Raw genomic sequence first — 16,283 nt, forward strand, 5'->3', positions numbered from 1 at the left:
GTTAATAACATGTCTTACTCCAAAAAAGAACTTTGAAAGGGAGTTTTCCTGTGAAACTATGAAATAAATAACTTAGTGACAACAATTTTTAAAATACTTATTTTAAATAAGTTCCTTACATTTAATATAAGAACATTTACTTTCTAGTAACATGCCAAACACCAACAGAAGTCTCAACTAAGTGGTACAAGATCCTGAACTATTCATTTCTTAGGCTTAACAAACTCTACTGACATGTACCCATAACAAACTCAACATGAGTGAGCACAAAAAAATTCCAACTGCAGTAACCAGTTCTAGATAGTGAGAACAGTAAAATTCTGCAAAAGATGTAGAAAATCAAGAAAGAAAAGAAAACTAACTGTTGTCCATGATTTTGGCCATGTTTGGTCGCAGCCCACTGATGTGCTAAGAACAAGGGTTCTACCCTGAAATGATGAAAACGGATTTCAAATATGGATATGCTATATAAACTACTTTAAAGATATATCTGACACTGGATCTTAACTTTGAAATCACTTTGTAAATTTTATGATATTATAATTAGCTAAAAAAAGAATTCTTTTATTTAACAAAAAGATTTTTCAACCAAGTTTTACATTTAAAAAATTCATATTTTACTTTGATCAATAGTTTAAAAAATCATATCCAAATATATTTTTAAATTCTCTATTCTCTTTTAACACTAGTACAAATATTCTCTAGTTACATTTTTCTTTAATACAGACAGGTATTCTAAATGATAATAATACCTTTGTATTTTTTGTGTGAGACTCTATCTTCAGTTTAGCAGCATCGAGGTCCTTGGATAGCTTTTCCTTAGCATCATTCATGCTGTTTAGCTGAAGAGAGAAAATGTAACTTTTTAAACACTTTGAGGATAAGTGACTCAAAAGCTCATTTTAAATGTCTCTCATCCTATAATACAAACACACATCTTTCAAGAGTAATCATTTCAAAGTCTTGAGAAATTATTACTTTTTTTCTTTTTTTCCTGCTTCTGTCACAAGTGGCTGTGACTGAAAAGGACAGACAAGAAAGCTCTCGAGCTTAAAATGTCAGTGAGGTTACTGTACTGTTACTAGCTGTCTGGATAAAGGATGCCATTCTTACGGTAAACAAATAATAACTTTATTCTCAAAAATCCTACTGGACCGAACTGCCAGAAGCAGTGGCATCTGTAAGGGAAGAAAAAAAGGACAGAGCAGAAGCCTGCTCTTCTACACATCATGAGAGTCCTGGCTGGTCTCTGGCTCCGTGTGACAACGGCAGGGTCGGTCACACGCAGTCCTACTGGGAAGGCTTGTGGCAGGTCATCAGTCGGTCCTGCGCCGCCTGTGATTTATTCTCTTTGACAGTTCATTCTTCTTTCTGTCAGACTGCTCTCTCTGCTTTCTTTGCAGCCACCCCCTTGGTCTCCCCACTGCTGTCTCTGGCACTGGTTCACAACAAAGCGCATCACTAAGCCAAAGCCTGCTGAGTCGACTTTTCAACTGTGCTGAGGATCATGTGACATCCATCCTCCCAAATAACAATTCGCTGCAGGTAATATGTTCCTAGTTACCCTGCAGCTTCCAGACCCAGGCCTCGGAAGAGTTGTGCAAACTATTAACAATACAGGTTGTCTTGTCTCACTGGGAAAGACTTCGCAAGATTTGTTCTTTATAAACAATTTCATTATTTCAACGGTCACTTTGCTTTTGTGACTTCTGAACACTCACTGAGGCCAGTGAGGCTCACTCTTCACCCTTGTCACCTCGGTAAATAAACAGATGAACCAAACACCCTCTTCTCAGATGAGACATAAAACGCTTTCCTGGCTTTTGTACTAAACGAAAGAAAGAGATAAGCAGAAGGCCAGTCAAGTTTCATGCCATGTAGCTTATCTTTGGTTCAAGCAATCTGTTTGTTGTTCTACTAATTATATTTAATGTAATTACTTTATATGCTCTAATTTGACAAGAAGCAGCTAAACAAACTTCAATTTTTAAAGCACGAATTCATCAAAGACTTTAATACCCAAGAAAATTATTAACCCACACATTAAACAATACAAATGAGATGATAAACAGAAGCATGAGATTTTTTTTTTCAATCAGCAAACTAAAAGCTCCCAGGCTACTTCAAACGAATATTTGTTTATAAAAAACTTCTAACAACACTATCCTTCCCTTTAGAGAATAAAAATTAATTTATTTTTAAGACATTTTTATTTTTTACTAAGACTTTCACAGTTTATACAAAATTCACACTAAGAGATTGGCAAAGCCTAATTTTCCACTAGATATTCTGAAAGTCATTAAAACATATTAACATTTAAATTCAACTTAATATTAACTTATTCACTGAAATTCCATGTGTAGCTTTTTTAAAACATAACTAAAACTGATAAATTATGAAGACCAAGAATTGACAGTCTTTATAACTTTGAAAATAGTAATGTTAGTGAGGAGTTAGAAAAACATAAGTGAGACAGGACTTCAGGCCACACTTAAAGAAAGAACAATGACAGACGATTTATTATTTTTTCTATCTGTGAAGCTGTCAATTCAATATTCCCAATCTTTCGACCTTTGTAACAAGCCAGGGATCCGTACTGCTGCAGGCCGAAGGCTGTATGTGTGGAGCCAAACAGTGCAAATGTTACCTCATTAGATGCATCTTCCAGCTTGTTCTGGTAATCTGTCAAGGTACGCCTCAAAGTCTCAAGGACAACAGAGAAGCTGGGAGGTTTATCTCTGTCCTTGTGAATGCCTAGAGAAAAATACAGGATGAGTATAAAACCCCTAAAGTCACAAAGAAACAAAGCCAAGCAAACTGTAAGAGAGATATTACAATAAGGTGGAGCTAAAAAGACATCAGGCAACACTGAGTGGAGTCGTACACTCTAAAGTACACTGTCTTTTCAAGCAAGTGGTTAAATTAAACTTATAATACATCATATGCAAATTTACAACTGTTTTCTAACCTAATGAAGACTCCACTTTAGTTAGTTAATTCTTTTCCCCCCTTATCTACTAAATATTAGAAATGTTCATAAACACCTGTTACCCAACAATTAGCCAATCTAATAACACTAACATTGTCCTGGTAAGTTACGATACTTACTTTGCAAGTGGTCCTTGTATTCCTGATCAGGCAGGTCATTCATAAGGCACTACTTTGCTTAAATAATAATTCCTGAGTCCAAGAGCACATAATTTTCTGTTGTGCTTGGAACTATAATTCAGTCCTTGGAATTATCATGTTACAATTCAAAATAAATAATAAAAAAGGCCATTATCTCCATAGACCCACATGAGGTTTCAATTAAAACCTTTAAAATTGATACTCACTGCAAAAATATGTATACTTCCATATCATGCCCTCAAACGATTTTAATTCAGTGGGGGCATAACTGAAATGAGTTGAACTAATCCAGGTCACATGGTCAAGTACAGTTAACATATTAATCCAAAATAATCACATTTCGCTTTAAAAACCACTTTAAATTTACTATTTATCATACCCATGTTCAAATGTCTTAAAAAGTAACAAATTTTAACTTTTTAAAACTCTTACTAAAAAATACTTTCCTCTATTGGGATCTCTCCCTTCATCATACTTTCCAATCTAAACATTTCAATAGACAAGAAGACATTCTTTAAGTTGAAAAAGCAATATTCACAAGATATGTTTCCTTTCCATTCTTTTATGCAGCACATTTAAGTGAATGCACTATGCTCTTCCTGGGCATTAAGCAGAGGTGGACATGACTGGTATAACCTCATGGAGTTTATAGTCTTAACCGAAGAAAAGGAGATGCTAAGCAAGTCATGACAGAGGTCATTCATTCAACATTTCTTAATTGTTCACTTACAGAGTCTAGGGGTACTGGGCAAAGAAAATGCAAATAAAGGAAGAGGAAATGGGTATTTGAAAACTAGTTAGTTAATGATACACCAGTTTGATTCATCTTGGGATATAGGCAATAATCAACATCTTACTCTTTGTCAAAGAGCCATTAGTAAATTTCTGACATTTATCAACATATAAAGCTTGACAGAATTTTTTACTAACATTTTTACTTCTCATACTTAAGACTATGCTAAATATGAGTAAAACTTGGAAGTTTTTAAACAGAATAATATGTAACATTTTTTTAAAAAAAAGGAATATGGAAACAACACATAATTGAAAGTAGGGCAGGCAAAGAGGAAGAGACAGAGCTCCGAGCCAGGAGAACGGAGGAGACTGTGCTCTTTGTAATGACTACGAGTTGGAAAGACAACTCATTAAAAATTTTATTAAGGGTCTTACCAAATATATGTTTAAAAAAATTGCTCTCTTGCACAAGATAAAAAATGTAATGTATAATTCTTTTCTTTGCAGCTACACAAGGAGGCTATGAATAAATCATTCAGGGGCACTCGGGAAATATGCTGGCTTTTACAATAAGGGAGAAAGCTTCCTCTTAGATTCAGAAGAATAAAATCACCTCACTGAGAGTGCTGAGGGGTCAGGGGACGAAATGTCCTCTCCTTATTGACCTATGCTCATTCTTATTTTCCACATAAAATAAATTTCCTTCAGAAAATATGCATACAATAAAGTCCAGCTACAATACAAAGTGTGCTTTACGCCCCACCCATCTCTACTATAGAAAGAAATATCTGCTGGTCCTTTAAAATGACAAAGTGCTTTAAAATGAAAATTAAAAGGTGACCGTGGACTCAGGATCTCACAGACTGACTGATGTAACTTAATAAAATTTTTGTCATTTTACTAAGGTAAAGGAAATAATGAAGAATTATAGGGATCCTCACAAAAGAAGATTTAAAGGTTCACAGATAGAGAGTAAAAGAGGTGTGAAGAGTGGTGATGATTGGCTTCTCAAATATCAAAGTCCATTTGACAAACAGACTATTCCAAAATATTTTTCACTTCCTTAAACCAACTCCAAAGCATTCTACTTCTCCCTCCCTCTGTGCCTGGTGCCAGCCTAGATGGCTACGTCATCCTGCTCGATGCCATCACTCCTTAAGTAGCTGTCAACTCCCAGTGCCATCGGGTCGGTTCCAGCTCACAATATCCCTCCATGTGGTTCCCAGCGCTGTAAATCCAGGTCGAAGGAGGCTGCACCTAGACCTTAACCAACATTTTCCTGCAGGAGGCTCGCAGGAAGAAGTGGTCCCAAGGTCCGTTTATGTTTCAGTTTTAACAGTCTCAGCTCTACAGTGAAACCTGTCAGAGCAGAACTCGAGCCTGCCTCGCTTCCCCACGCCTTGCAAATTTCAGCCTTAGGCAGGGTACGTTCACGACCATTCCTGTAACACTCATTTTAATGAAAAATATGCATACTTCTCTTCTCTGAAAACATGACTCTTCACGTTTCCTTCAAAACCACCAGCTGTTCCATGGGAGAAGGATGGGCAGTCTCTTCCTGTGTGATTTACTGCCACTGAAAACCCACTGGAGGGTCAGCAAGACGGCAATTCCGACTTGACAGTACACAACAACAACAACAAACGTCTCTTGTGAGTTGCTACCTTACAGAGGTTCTGCCTTTTCCATGTATTATTTTGATGATTTTTACATTATTCATATATCACTTTTTTTTTAAAGCTGGTGTTACAACTTCCAAAACCTAATAGATTCACAGTAGAAATTGAGCAGTAATGAATTTAGTCCATCTCCCTATTTTTTCTACCATCTTCTCTATTTCAGCCTCACCACAAAACTGTTTACAAACATGCAGACACTAAAAAACACAAAATAGTAGGTGAATTTTTAAAAAAGATCTATACTAGGACATGAGGAATCATAACATCTTTGGGAAAGGGAGAAATAATAAATCTAGGTTTAAGGCTATTTCTGACCATCTTAGTAAATAAACAGAAAACATCAAACTTTTTTATATTTTCACCTGACAAAAACCTACCACTCCGTGTGCACAACCCTGATGCCTAGGAAAATTCCCTCTTCATTTCAGAAGTGCTAGACATACAAATTTTGTGGGTCTTTATTTCTTTTCAAGCTCAGGCTACAACGTGTATCTTGAAGTTTTATTCAGTGAGGTCATAAATGCACATCTTCATTATTATTTAAAGATAGGTGCCAAGTCTGAAGTTTTAGAGGCAAATAGCAAATAATTGTTCTAACATATGTAGAGGATTTATCATGCAAGTCCTGCCTGACAATGCCCTAACTTTGTCACTCAAGAAGACTGAAATACTTCCATCACTAAGGCCTGAGGAATGCATGGCTGAGGGGAGCTTCAGCACCCTCAGTGAACTGTTTGGCTTGATGAGTTTTACACAGCTAGAAGGCCAAGAAGAGAGGAAATGGCATCATCAAAGTGGGTTGCCTGAATTTCATGGGAATGATGGGATCTCGGCTGGCAGAGGAAACAAGGCTGGACTAACATTCCTGAGGTAAAGTAAAAGGAATATAATTTAAAAGAAAAACCTCTAAACCAAGTCTCCATTAAATGCCTCTCTCTGTATAATCTACAGGTAATCACATGTAACTGCTATGAGATATCATCTCACCCCAGTCAGAATAGCAAAATTTAATAGAACAAAAAAAAAAGCAAAAAAAAAAATGTTAACAGAACAGCAAACATCAAATGCTGGCGAGGTTGTGGAGAAACTGGAACCCTTATTCACTGTTGGTGGGAGTGTAAAATGGTCCCACCAATACGGAAGGCTGTATGGTACTTTCTCAAAAAGTTGCAAATAGAGATACCATTTGACCCAGCATTTCCACTACTGGGAATATACCTCAAAGAGACCATAGCTGCCACCCAAGCAGATACATGCATATCCATGTTGATCACAGCTTTGTTCACAATAGCAAGGAGTTGGAAACAACCCAAGAGCCCATCAACAAATGAATGGATAGAGAAGCTGTGGTATATTCACACAATTGAATACTATGCTGCATTGAAAAACAAGGAACTCATGCAATATTATTCAAAATGGGTGACTCTGGAGGACATTATGCTGAATGAAGTATCTCAGTCACCAAAGGACAAATACTGCATGGTGCCACTGTTGTAAAACAGGACTGACCTTGGGGTTGGGGAGAGACTGAGAAAGATAGGTTCAATAATGTATACTGCATTGAAACAGATGAGGGAGAAAACTGTTTAAAAGGGATATATGATTAGGTATTTTTGTCATGACAGGAGTCTAGAGTGAAGGCTCCATGGTGGAGTGGACCTGGGGGATGGTTTGTAAAACAATGAAAGAATTTTTCTTTTACTTTTCCAAGAGGGTAGTGTACTACAGGGGAGTGTTGGGAGGGGAGAAAAAGTGCAACAATGAATAAATGGAAATCCAAAGTCTCTGTAATAATAAATTTCAATTTAAAAAATTGTACTTAAAGAAAATAAAAATTTCAATTCATCAGTCTCTATCCACATTTCAAATACGTTAATAGGCCCATGTATTTACTAGCTACTATATTAAGCGGCACAGGCTGTGAACATTTCCATTATTGTACATCCAACAACCAATTTACAGAACGTCTAGGGAACAAAGAAATAGGCTAAAACATATCATTAAGACACCATCAGAAAAACCTGACTGTGAAACTTGTCAGACAAATGGCATTATTTCAAGAATTTTTTTAAAGGAACAAGAAAAGATAGAAGAGAGGAGGAACCAATTTCTTCTTTCTGTTAGTTGTATTTCTTTTAAAACATTATGATCCATGAAAATCCATAAACTACTTCTATGGAAGCTTATGAAATTGGGGTACACCATTAAGTAAGAAAGGGAGAAACTTGGTAAATAAAAATAAGACAGACAAGCAGAGATAAGAAAATACAAAGTATCTAAAAGAGAATTAGAAATGAGCAATTATTAGTACAAGCACAGCATAGTCTCACTATTAGCTGAAAAGGGGGCATGCTGGTAGCACAGTAGTTGACCCTAATAACCCAGACAGTTTGCATCTCTCACAGAATCACCAGTGGATTAAAACTACCAAAGAAGCATGCAAGGCCTTTGCAGGAACAGAACAACTCCCTACAGCCACCCCCCGAGTTTCCTACAGACAGACTGTTGTTCCTATTAGGTGCTGTCGAGTCTAGTACGACTCCTAGTGGCCCCATGGACAACAGATCTGAACCTTATCATATCCTATGCATTCCTCATAATTTCTGACACACTTGAGACCATTGCTTCACTGTGTCAATTCCCCTGGTTGAAGGTCATCCTCTCCTTCACCACCCCTCCACCTTCCCAAGCATGGTGCAAGGAATAACCTCTCCTAGCAACATGTCCAACAAATAGGGATGAAGCGTCACCATCTCTACCTCCAAAGAGCACTCCTGCACCTTCTCTAAGACATCTCTCTTTATTTTTCTGGAAGCCCATGGGATGTTCAGTACTCTTCTCCAACACCATATTTAAAAGATACTAATTCTTCTGTTGTCCTTATTCACTGTCCAGCTCTCACATGCATAGCAAGTGACTGAAACAATCATGGTCTGAACCAGGCACACCTTAATCCTCCAACTAACACATTAATGCTCCTCACTAGTTTAGAGAGGTCCCTGACTCCAGGCTTTCCCAGAGCAATACGTCTTCTGATCTCCTGATTGCTAGTACCACGTGTATTGATTCAAGTAAGATGAAGTCATTAACAGTTTCAATCTTTTCTCCATCATAACGTTGTCTTATTGGTCCAGAGGAAAGGATTTTTGTTTTCTTGACATTGAAATGCACTTCATACTGAAGGCTGCAGTGTCTGACCTTCTGAAGCAACACTTAAGTCCTCCTCACATCCAGCACGCAAAGTTGTGGCATTTGCATAACAAAAGTTATTAATCAGTCTTCCTCCAATCCTAATGCCACATTCTTCTTTATTATTTTTTTTACATTCTTCTCAAGTAATTTTCTCACTTTCTCAGATAATTTGCTCAGCATACAGAATCCAGATTTTTGAGTAATTTGCTCAGCATACAGCCTAAATAGGTATGGAGAAAGGATACAACACTGATGCACACCACATTTCTTGATGTTAAACCAAGTGTTCTCTTGTTCTGTTCACAAAATAGCATCTTAGTTTAGGGATCGGTTTCGCAGGAGCCAACAGACAGATACAGCTGTAGATATTTAGATGCATATGCATCCACTGCCATCAATTCAGTTCTAACACTACTGACCCTCTATCTATTTGCCAATGTTGTAAATATTTACAGAACAAAACTGTTCACCTTTCTTCCACAGACCAGCTACTGGATTCAAACTATTAATCTTTGGATTAGCAGTCCAGTATGCTATTCCAGTACTACGTATTCCTGTACTACACCACTAGGGTTGGATTATAGATATACACAAATACATGTTTGCATAAACACTCCATAAATTGTTTCCTCAGAGAAAGGACAAATACTGGAGGGCTCTGTCTTAGTCAATATAAAAGTCAAGCACCCAGAAAAAGATCCAAGACAAGAGAAACTTTATGAACTTATGAAGGAAAAGTCGCATTCCAGATGTTTGCTAACACCCTCAGGCAGAGATGAAACTGTATTAAAAGAAATGCTTGAGGCAGAAAGGCTCCATGGCTTCAAAGTGAGAAAGGATTTCCACACACGCTCCCTATGATAAGAATCTTCACCAGAAAAGAAATGAGACATGAACCACAGAAGTGCTTCAATTGAAATGGGAAGGAGAGAACAGAAAAAGCTCATTCATGTCCCTAAGTAAATCATGGCTGCCTTGTCTAATGACGGCAGGGAATGAAAATGACACTTCTGTGGATAATAAATAACTGTGTACCTTTCCTCTGGTGATCAATCCTCCTGGTGCCACCTTGATATGTTGCTACCTAAAGGACACAGCCCTGCAGGCTGAAGCTGAGGAGGACCTGAAGCTCTTGCTGCAGAAGGGCAAGGACTGTAGTCTTCAATATGGATTAAAGCTCAACATCAAGAAAACAAAGAACCTCACCACTGGGCCAAGTGACAGCACCATGATGGATAGAGAAAAGATTGAGACTGTTAACAATTACAATTTGCTTGGCTCCACAATAACACTCTTGGCAGCAGCAGTCAGGAAATCACAAGACAAATATCACTGAAAAAAATCTGCTGTCAGTGACCTCTCCAGAGTGCTGAGAAGCAACAATGTCTCTCAGTCTACAGACTGAGGTGAGCCTAATCCAGGCCATGGCCTTTGCAATTACTTGCTATGCATCAGAGAGATGGACAATGACTAAGGATGACAGAAGAAGACCCACCATGGACTTCCAAGAAAACAAACAGGTCTGTCTTGGAGAGGGTGAAACCAAGTTTCTCCTTGCAGGTAAGGATTCTGAAGCTCTCACATACTTTGGGCATGTGACCAGGAGGGACTGGTCCTTGGAAAAGGGCACCATGCTCAGAAGGGTAGAGGGACAGAGCAGGAGAGGAAGACCCCAAACGAGATAGATTGATACAGTAACTGGTGCAGTGGGGGTTGGTATATCAGGATTAGGGAGACTCACTCAGGACAGGGCAGTGTTCAGAGCTGCTGTACATAGGGTCACAGTGGGTCGCAGGCAACTTGATGGCACATAACAACAACGCAAAAGATGGCTATCACTTGGAAAGTATTTCACGGCCACCTTTATAAACTCAAAAATTAAATGTATCATAGGGCCACACAGTTTGGGTGGAGGGAGATGGGGTGAAAGCTCTGGTGTAAAAAATAATATATACGAGCTTTGTAAACAAATCAGTATAAAATTTTTAAAAAATTAAATGTAGACTCGATCCTCAATATGACACTAATTTATTCCTGATTTTATGCACTCGTTTGTGCCAAGCACTACTTCAGAGTTGAAAATACTTTAGTAACAGAGGCAAAGATCCTTGCCCTTATGGAAACAGCTATATTAATAAATATACTAGGTGGCTATGCCAGAAATGTCTGACAGCAGAAATGTTATGGAAAAAGTTGAATAAAGGAAAGTGTGAAACACAATGTGTATAAATATTGTATGCAAACCAACATAAAAGAAAAATTCTTTTGTAAAAAAAGTACAGTGTGTGGCCATAAGAGAAGATAGAAGATAAAGATTGTGGCAAAGGTGAGCTTTGACCACAGATGTGAGAAAGATCAAAGACAGCGCACACAGCTACAAGGAAATAAAGAACTTTTAGGAAGAGCTAGTACATAGGACCCCAAAGTGAAATCTTGCTTGCTGTGTTCAAAACATAGCAGAGGAGTCCTAAATAAGCCAAGCATGGAATCACATGCCACGGTGGTGTTAGATGCCGTCAAGTCAACTACAGTTCAGTGACCCTGTGAAGAATGAATCTGAACCTTGCCCTACCCGGATCCTTTCTGATTGAGCCCATTGCTACAATCGCTGCAACAATCCGTATCATCGAGAGTTTTCCTCTCCTTCACCGACCCTCCACCTCTCCAAGCATCATGTCCTTTTCCAAGGACCGGCCTCTCCTAACAACGTGGCCAAAGTATGTGAGATAAAACTTTTAGAATCACTACATGGACTATACAGAGAGCTCTGGTGGACTGGAGACTACACCACAATTCCAAAGGCACACGGTTCAAACCTACCAGCTGCTGCACAGGATAAATAAGGGCAATCTCTTCCATTGTGTTTTATTGTCTCTGAAAACCCACCGGGGAATGAGTTGTTGGGCAGTTCTGACTTGACGGCTCACAACAACAACAACATATGGCGTAGCAATTCCTCCTTGCTTTATGCTCAACAAAAACCCTGACAGAATGGTGATAAAAGAGATATCTGTATATCCCTATTCATTGCAGTATTAATCACAATAGACAAAATGTAGAAATAATCCAAAAATCCTTCAACATATGTTGTTGTTGTTGTTGCTGTTGTGTGTCATCAAGTTGAATACGACTCACAGCGACCCTAAGAACAAAAGATCTGAACCCTGTTCTATCCTGCACCATCCTCACACTTCCTGATATACAACAGCCCATTGCAGCAGTCACCATGTCAATCCACCTGTCTGAATGTCTTCCTCTCCTTCACCGACCCTCCACCCTTCCCAGCATCATGTCCTTCTCCAAGGAATAGTCCTTCCTAGCAACCTGCCCAAAGTATGTGAAGTGAAGGCTCATCACTCTTGCCTCCAAAGAGCACTCCGGCTGCACCCTCTCCATGACCTATCTATCCGTTCTCTTGGCTGTTCATGGGATGTTTATTGCTCTTCTCCAATACCACAGCTCAAAGGCATCAATTCTTTTCTTGTTATATTTCTTCACTGTCCAGCTTTGAGAAGAATAGCAAGTGATCAGAAAGACTATGGCATTAATCAGATGCACTTTAGTCCTCAGACTGACATCATTATTCCTCAATAATTTGGAGAGGTCCTTAACTAAAGATTTTCCCAGTGCAATGCATCTCCTTATTTCCTGACTGCTGGTACGCAGGGTGTTAATTGTGGATCCAACCAAGATGAAACTGTCGACAGTTTCAATCTCCTCTCCATCCGTAATGGCACTGCCTATCAGTCCAGTGGTAAGAAGCTTTCTTTTCTTGACATTGGGATGCAAACCACACAGACAGCTGCATTCCTTGATCTTCTGCAACAAGTGCTTCAAGTCCTCCTCACTTTCAGCAAGCAAGGTTGTGTCATCTTCATAATGCAGGTTATTGATGAGTCTTCCTCCAATCCTGATGCCACACTCCTCCTCATAGGGTCCAGCTTCTCAGATAATTTGATCAGCATACTGATCCACCAACATATGGGTGGGGGGAATGTGTCATATATGTAGAACGGAATAGTCCTTCACCACAAAAAGAAATTAAAACCTAGTACATGCTACAACATGAATGAACTTTTAAAAACAAGCAAAACTTTTAAAGTTAAATAAGCCAGTCAAAAAGGACAAATACTTGGAGCCCATTTAGGTAAAATATATAAAAGAGATAAATGTACTCCGACAGAAAGTTGATTAGCAGTCCCCACAGGCTAAGGAGACAGACAAATGGAACTGTGACTCTCAAAGAGTGCAGTTTTTGTTTGCAGTGCTGGAAAAGCTGTAGAAATGAACAGTGACAATGGCTGCACAAAACTGTGAATGTGATGAAAGCCCTGTACTGTACACTTGAAAATGGTGAAAATGGCAAATTTTTTATATGTATTTTCTCACAATAAAAAGGAAACAGCCGAAGCAGAGGCGGGGGGAGGGGGGAGAAGAGAGTAAAAAGTGAGGAGCGCAAAGAGCCAGCGAATCTAAAACGTCTTGCCAATCATTGTTCACTTTTAGTTTTTACTCTGGATGAGACGCAGAGCACAGGCCAGGGTTAGAACAAAGCAATGAGAGGCTATGAATTGGGTTTTGAAATGATCACTTGGTAGTTATAAAAAACACAGACAAAGAAGAGCAAGAGGCAGATGAGTTAGTAAGAAAAGGACGCAGTGTTGGAAGCAACAGAAAATAAGATCTAAAGGGGAGCACTGATCCCAGGGGAGAGGAAGCGAAATTCTCCAAATAAAGTTCTGGATTTCTCAGGCAGGCGGCTACTTTGTCTATTAAATAAACGTAAGCTCATGGGTTAGACTTGCTTTTGAAAGATTTCTTAATGGAGAAGACAAAATTCAAAAAAGGCCAGGAAGAGAACATCTGGCAAATACTTCCAACTCTAGAGCAGGAAAAGTTATTTTATCTACTTCAAATACAAGTCAAAAAAGCCATTTAAAATTGTCCCTCTCAATGTCTACATTCATTTATCAAATAAAGCAGGAGGGGGGTGGTAACAGTGCACATTTTGAAACAAACTGAGTACACGAAAAACTCAGACTCATTGCCATGGACTTGGAAATGACTCAGAGCAGGCCCTCCGGTGTTTTTTTCAGAGGCTGTAAATCACATAAAAGGAGACTGTCCATCTTTCTTCCTCGGGGCAGCTGATAGATTCAAACCACACTTTGTCACCAAAGCACCCTAAATTGTACAGCGATAACGAAAGAGAGCAACATACTGCTATCAATTTGTTATAACTGCAAACAAAGTATTTCCCTGAAAATCTCTTCCCAAGAGAATTAATTTGGTTACAAATTCAAAAGATGTGCTACCTTCATAGAGTAATAATATGTTTCACTTTCAAAAGACTTTCTTTTGAAATTATGTGTATACTCTACAATAAATAGATAATTCTATAGCCTAACCACGACGCGACGGCATTAAACAACAACAACAACAAAAACCACACATATGTATGTCCTTGGAAAAGTCTGCCTTTTTCAATTACTTCATTTAGGAGATAAGAAATAGTTGCTTAGTGAAATGAGAACTGAGGCTCAAGCAGAAGCTTGTACACCAATGTTCATAGCAGCATTATTCACCATCGCAAGAACATGGAAACAGTCCAGATGTCCAACCACAAACCAATGGATTAAGAAGTTGTGGTACATTCATACAATGGAATAGTACACAGCACACGGGAACAGTCATTTTGTAAATTATTACCTAACTTTGGAGGGACTGGAGAGCTTACGCAGAGTGAACTAACTCAGTCCCACAAGAATAAATATCGTATAAAACCATTATTGTAGAATAAGTATGAGGTTCCAAGGTGGGAGGGGAGGGTGAAAATAGAGGAATGAGGATGTGGGAAGTAGAGTGTTAACCATAGGGTTGTACAAATCAATGGGTGGGTGAGGTAAAGGAAATGGGAAGGATATTTTGTAAAAACAATGGATTCAAACTTTGTAAATAAATCAGAATTAATTTAAAAACAAAAGAAGAAATACCTGGTTATTGTTTTTCTGTGGTTGAAACCAGGACTGATGCAGGCAGCAATTTTAATTGGTCAGATTCTTCAGAGTAATAACGCATTTATAATAAGCTAGTAAATAATTAATTATTAGTGAATAATTTGTGTGTATTTACTAATAAATGGAAACACAGTCAAGAAATCAACCAATGTATTGCTTGATTTGAATAAATCAACTGCCAAGGACCTGTTTAAAGTGCTAAAGTACAAGCATGTCACTTTGAAGACTAAGACGCACCTCACCCAAAGTATGTTGTTTCCAAATGTTTCATACACATGTGAAAGTTGGACAGTAAATAAGACTGAAGAACTGATGCCTTTGACGCGCGGAGCTGGCAAAATGTACGCACAACCTTGTGAATATACTACAGGCTGCCAAAAGAACAAACAAATCTGCTCATTAGAATAAAAAATTATGAAACTTGAGTGAAAAGAGGGTGTTGAACCTGCAAAAGTGTATCAAGCTCTAAAAGGTGCAGAGTCAGTCAAGGAGAAGACCCTCAAAGAGATGAACTGACATGGTGACTACACCAATGTATTTAAGCACAACAAGGATTATGAGGATGACAAGAGATAGGGTAAGGGTTTGGGCTGTCGGACACTGGGTCTCTATGCTGATGCGGCAACAGTTATATAATACATACTCAAGCTGAGCTGGACCAAGAAGAAAAGGAGTCTATCCTAGGTACACGGGCCTGTTTCACACAGAGGCCAAAAGCAGTAAGTAGAGAAGAAACAAAGCCAGCCCCACATGGGTAAGTGAATCAGTTTCCACAATGAGGGTTGTGTCATCTGCATAACGCAGATTGTTGATGAGTCTACCTCCAATCCAGATGCCACACTTCTCCTGATAGAGCCCAGCCTCTGTTCAAATGTATCAGATGCTGGGAGAAAGATGAGCAGTCTCCTTCCATGGGATTTACTGCCTCTGAAAATCTACTGATCCTCAACTATGAGTCAGTTTCAACTCAACAGGACAAAACAACAATTCAATTTCTAAAGGTTTAGGGAGTTGCTTTGTTAACGACTATTTTAAAACTAAAAAGGTGACAGTCACTTCATTATTATGCCTCTAATCCAATTCTAAGAACAATAATATTAAGTAAGGTGAAAAATATGCTATAAAGTACTTGTAATTTTTAAAATCCCAATACCATTAAACAATGATACATTTCAATAATAGTAACTTCCAGGAGGAACTATCCTCCAAAGCTTTATCAAGTAAAAACTGGCTGTCTATATTTTTATGTCACTTTTGTACATCCTGATTTTTCCACAGTAGCAAATCACGAAACAGTAATGCTTTATTGAAAGTTCAAATAATAACTAATTAAGTCACACTAATGTCACAAAAGTTCAGCAAAATAGAAGACTCCATCTAAAAGCAGACCAAGAAGTACAGCCATAGCAAAGCATGTAAAATTATCAACAGTTCACCAGCCAAGGGCCAGGAAGCCTTCAAGTAAAATCATGGGCCTGAATCGCATTCTTCTGTTTTTTGTGGACAATGTACTTTCTTTTAAAAATAAATA

At 38.4% G+C, this 16,283-nt stretch overlaps 1 protein-coding gene across 1 annotated transcript in view; it reads right to left on the bottom strand.

The window, feature by feature from the left end:
* CCDC171 (coiled-coil domain containing 171) overlaps positions 1-16,283 on the bottom strand; it is a 313,076-nt gene that overhangs the window by 203,181 nt on the left and 93,612 nt on the right. Inside the window, exons 11-12 of the mRNA XM_006881285.1 lie at positions 2,648-2,754; positions 753-842 (exon numbers count right to left, since the gene is read on the bottom strand). Coding sequence (XP_006881347.1) covers positions 753-842; positions 2,648-2,754 — 197 coding nt within the window. The remainder of the gene's footprint in view (positions 1-752; positions 843-2,647; positions 2,755-16,283) is intronic.

This window comes from Elephantulus edwardii, unplaced genomic scaffold, assembly GCF_000299155.1.
Source record: "Elephantulus edwardii isolate Elephantulus edwardi_28Jun2011 unplaced genomic scaffold, EleEdw1.0 scaffold00014, whole genome shotgun sequence".
In the NCBI taxonomy this organism is placed as follows: Eukaryota; Metazoa; Chordata; class Mammalia; order Macroscelidea; family Macroscelididae; genus Elephantulus; species Elephantulus edwardii.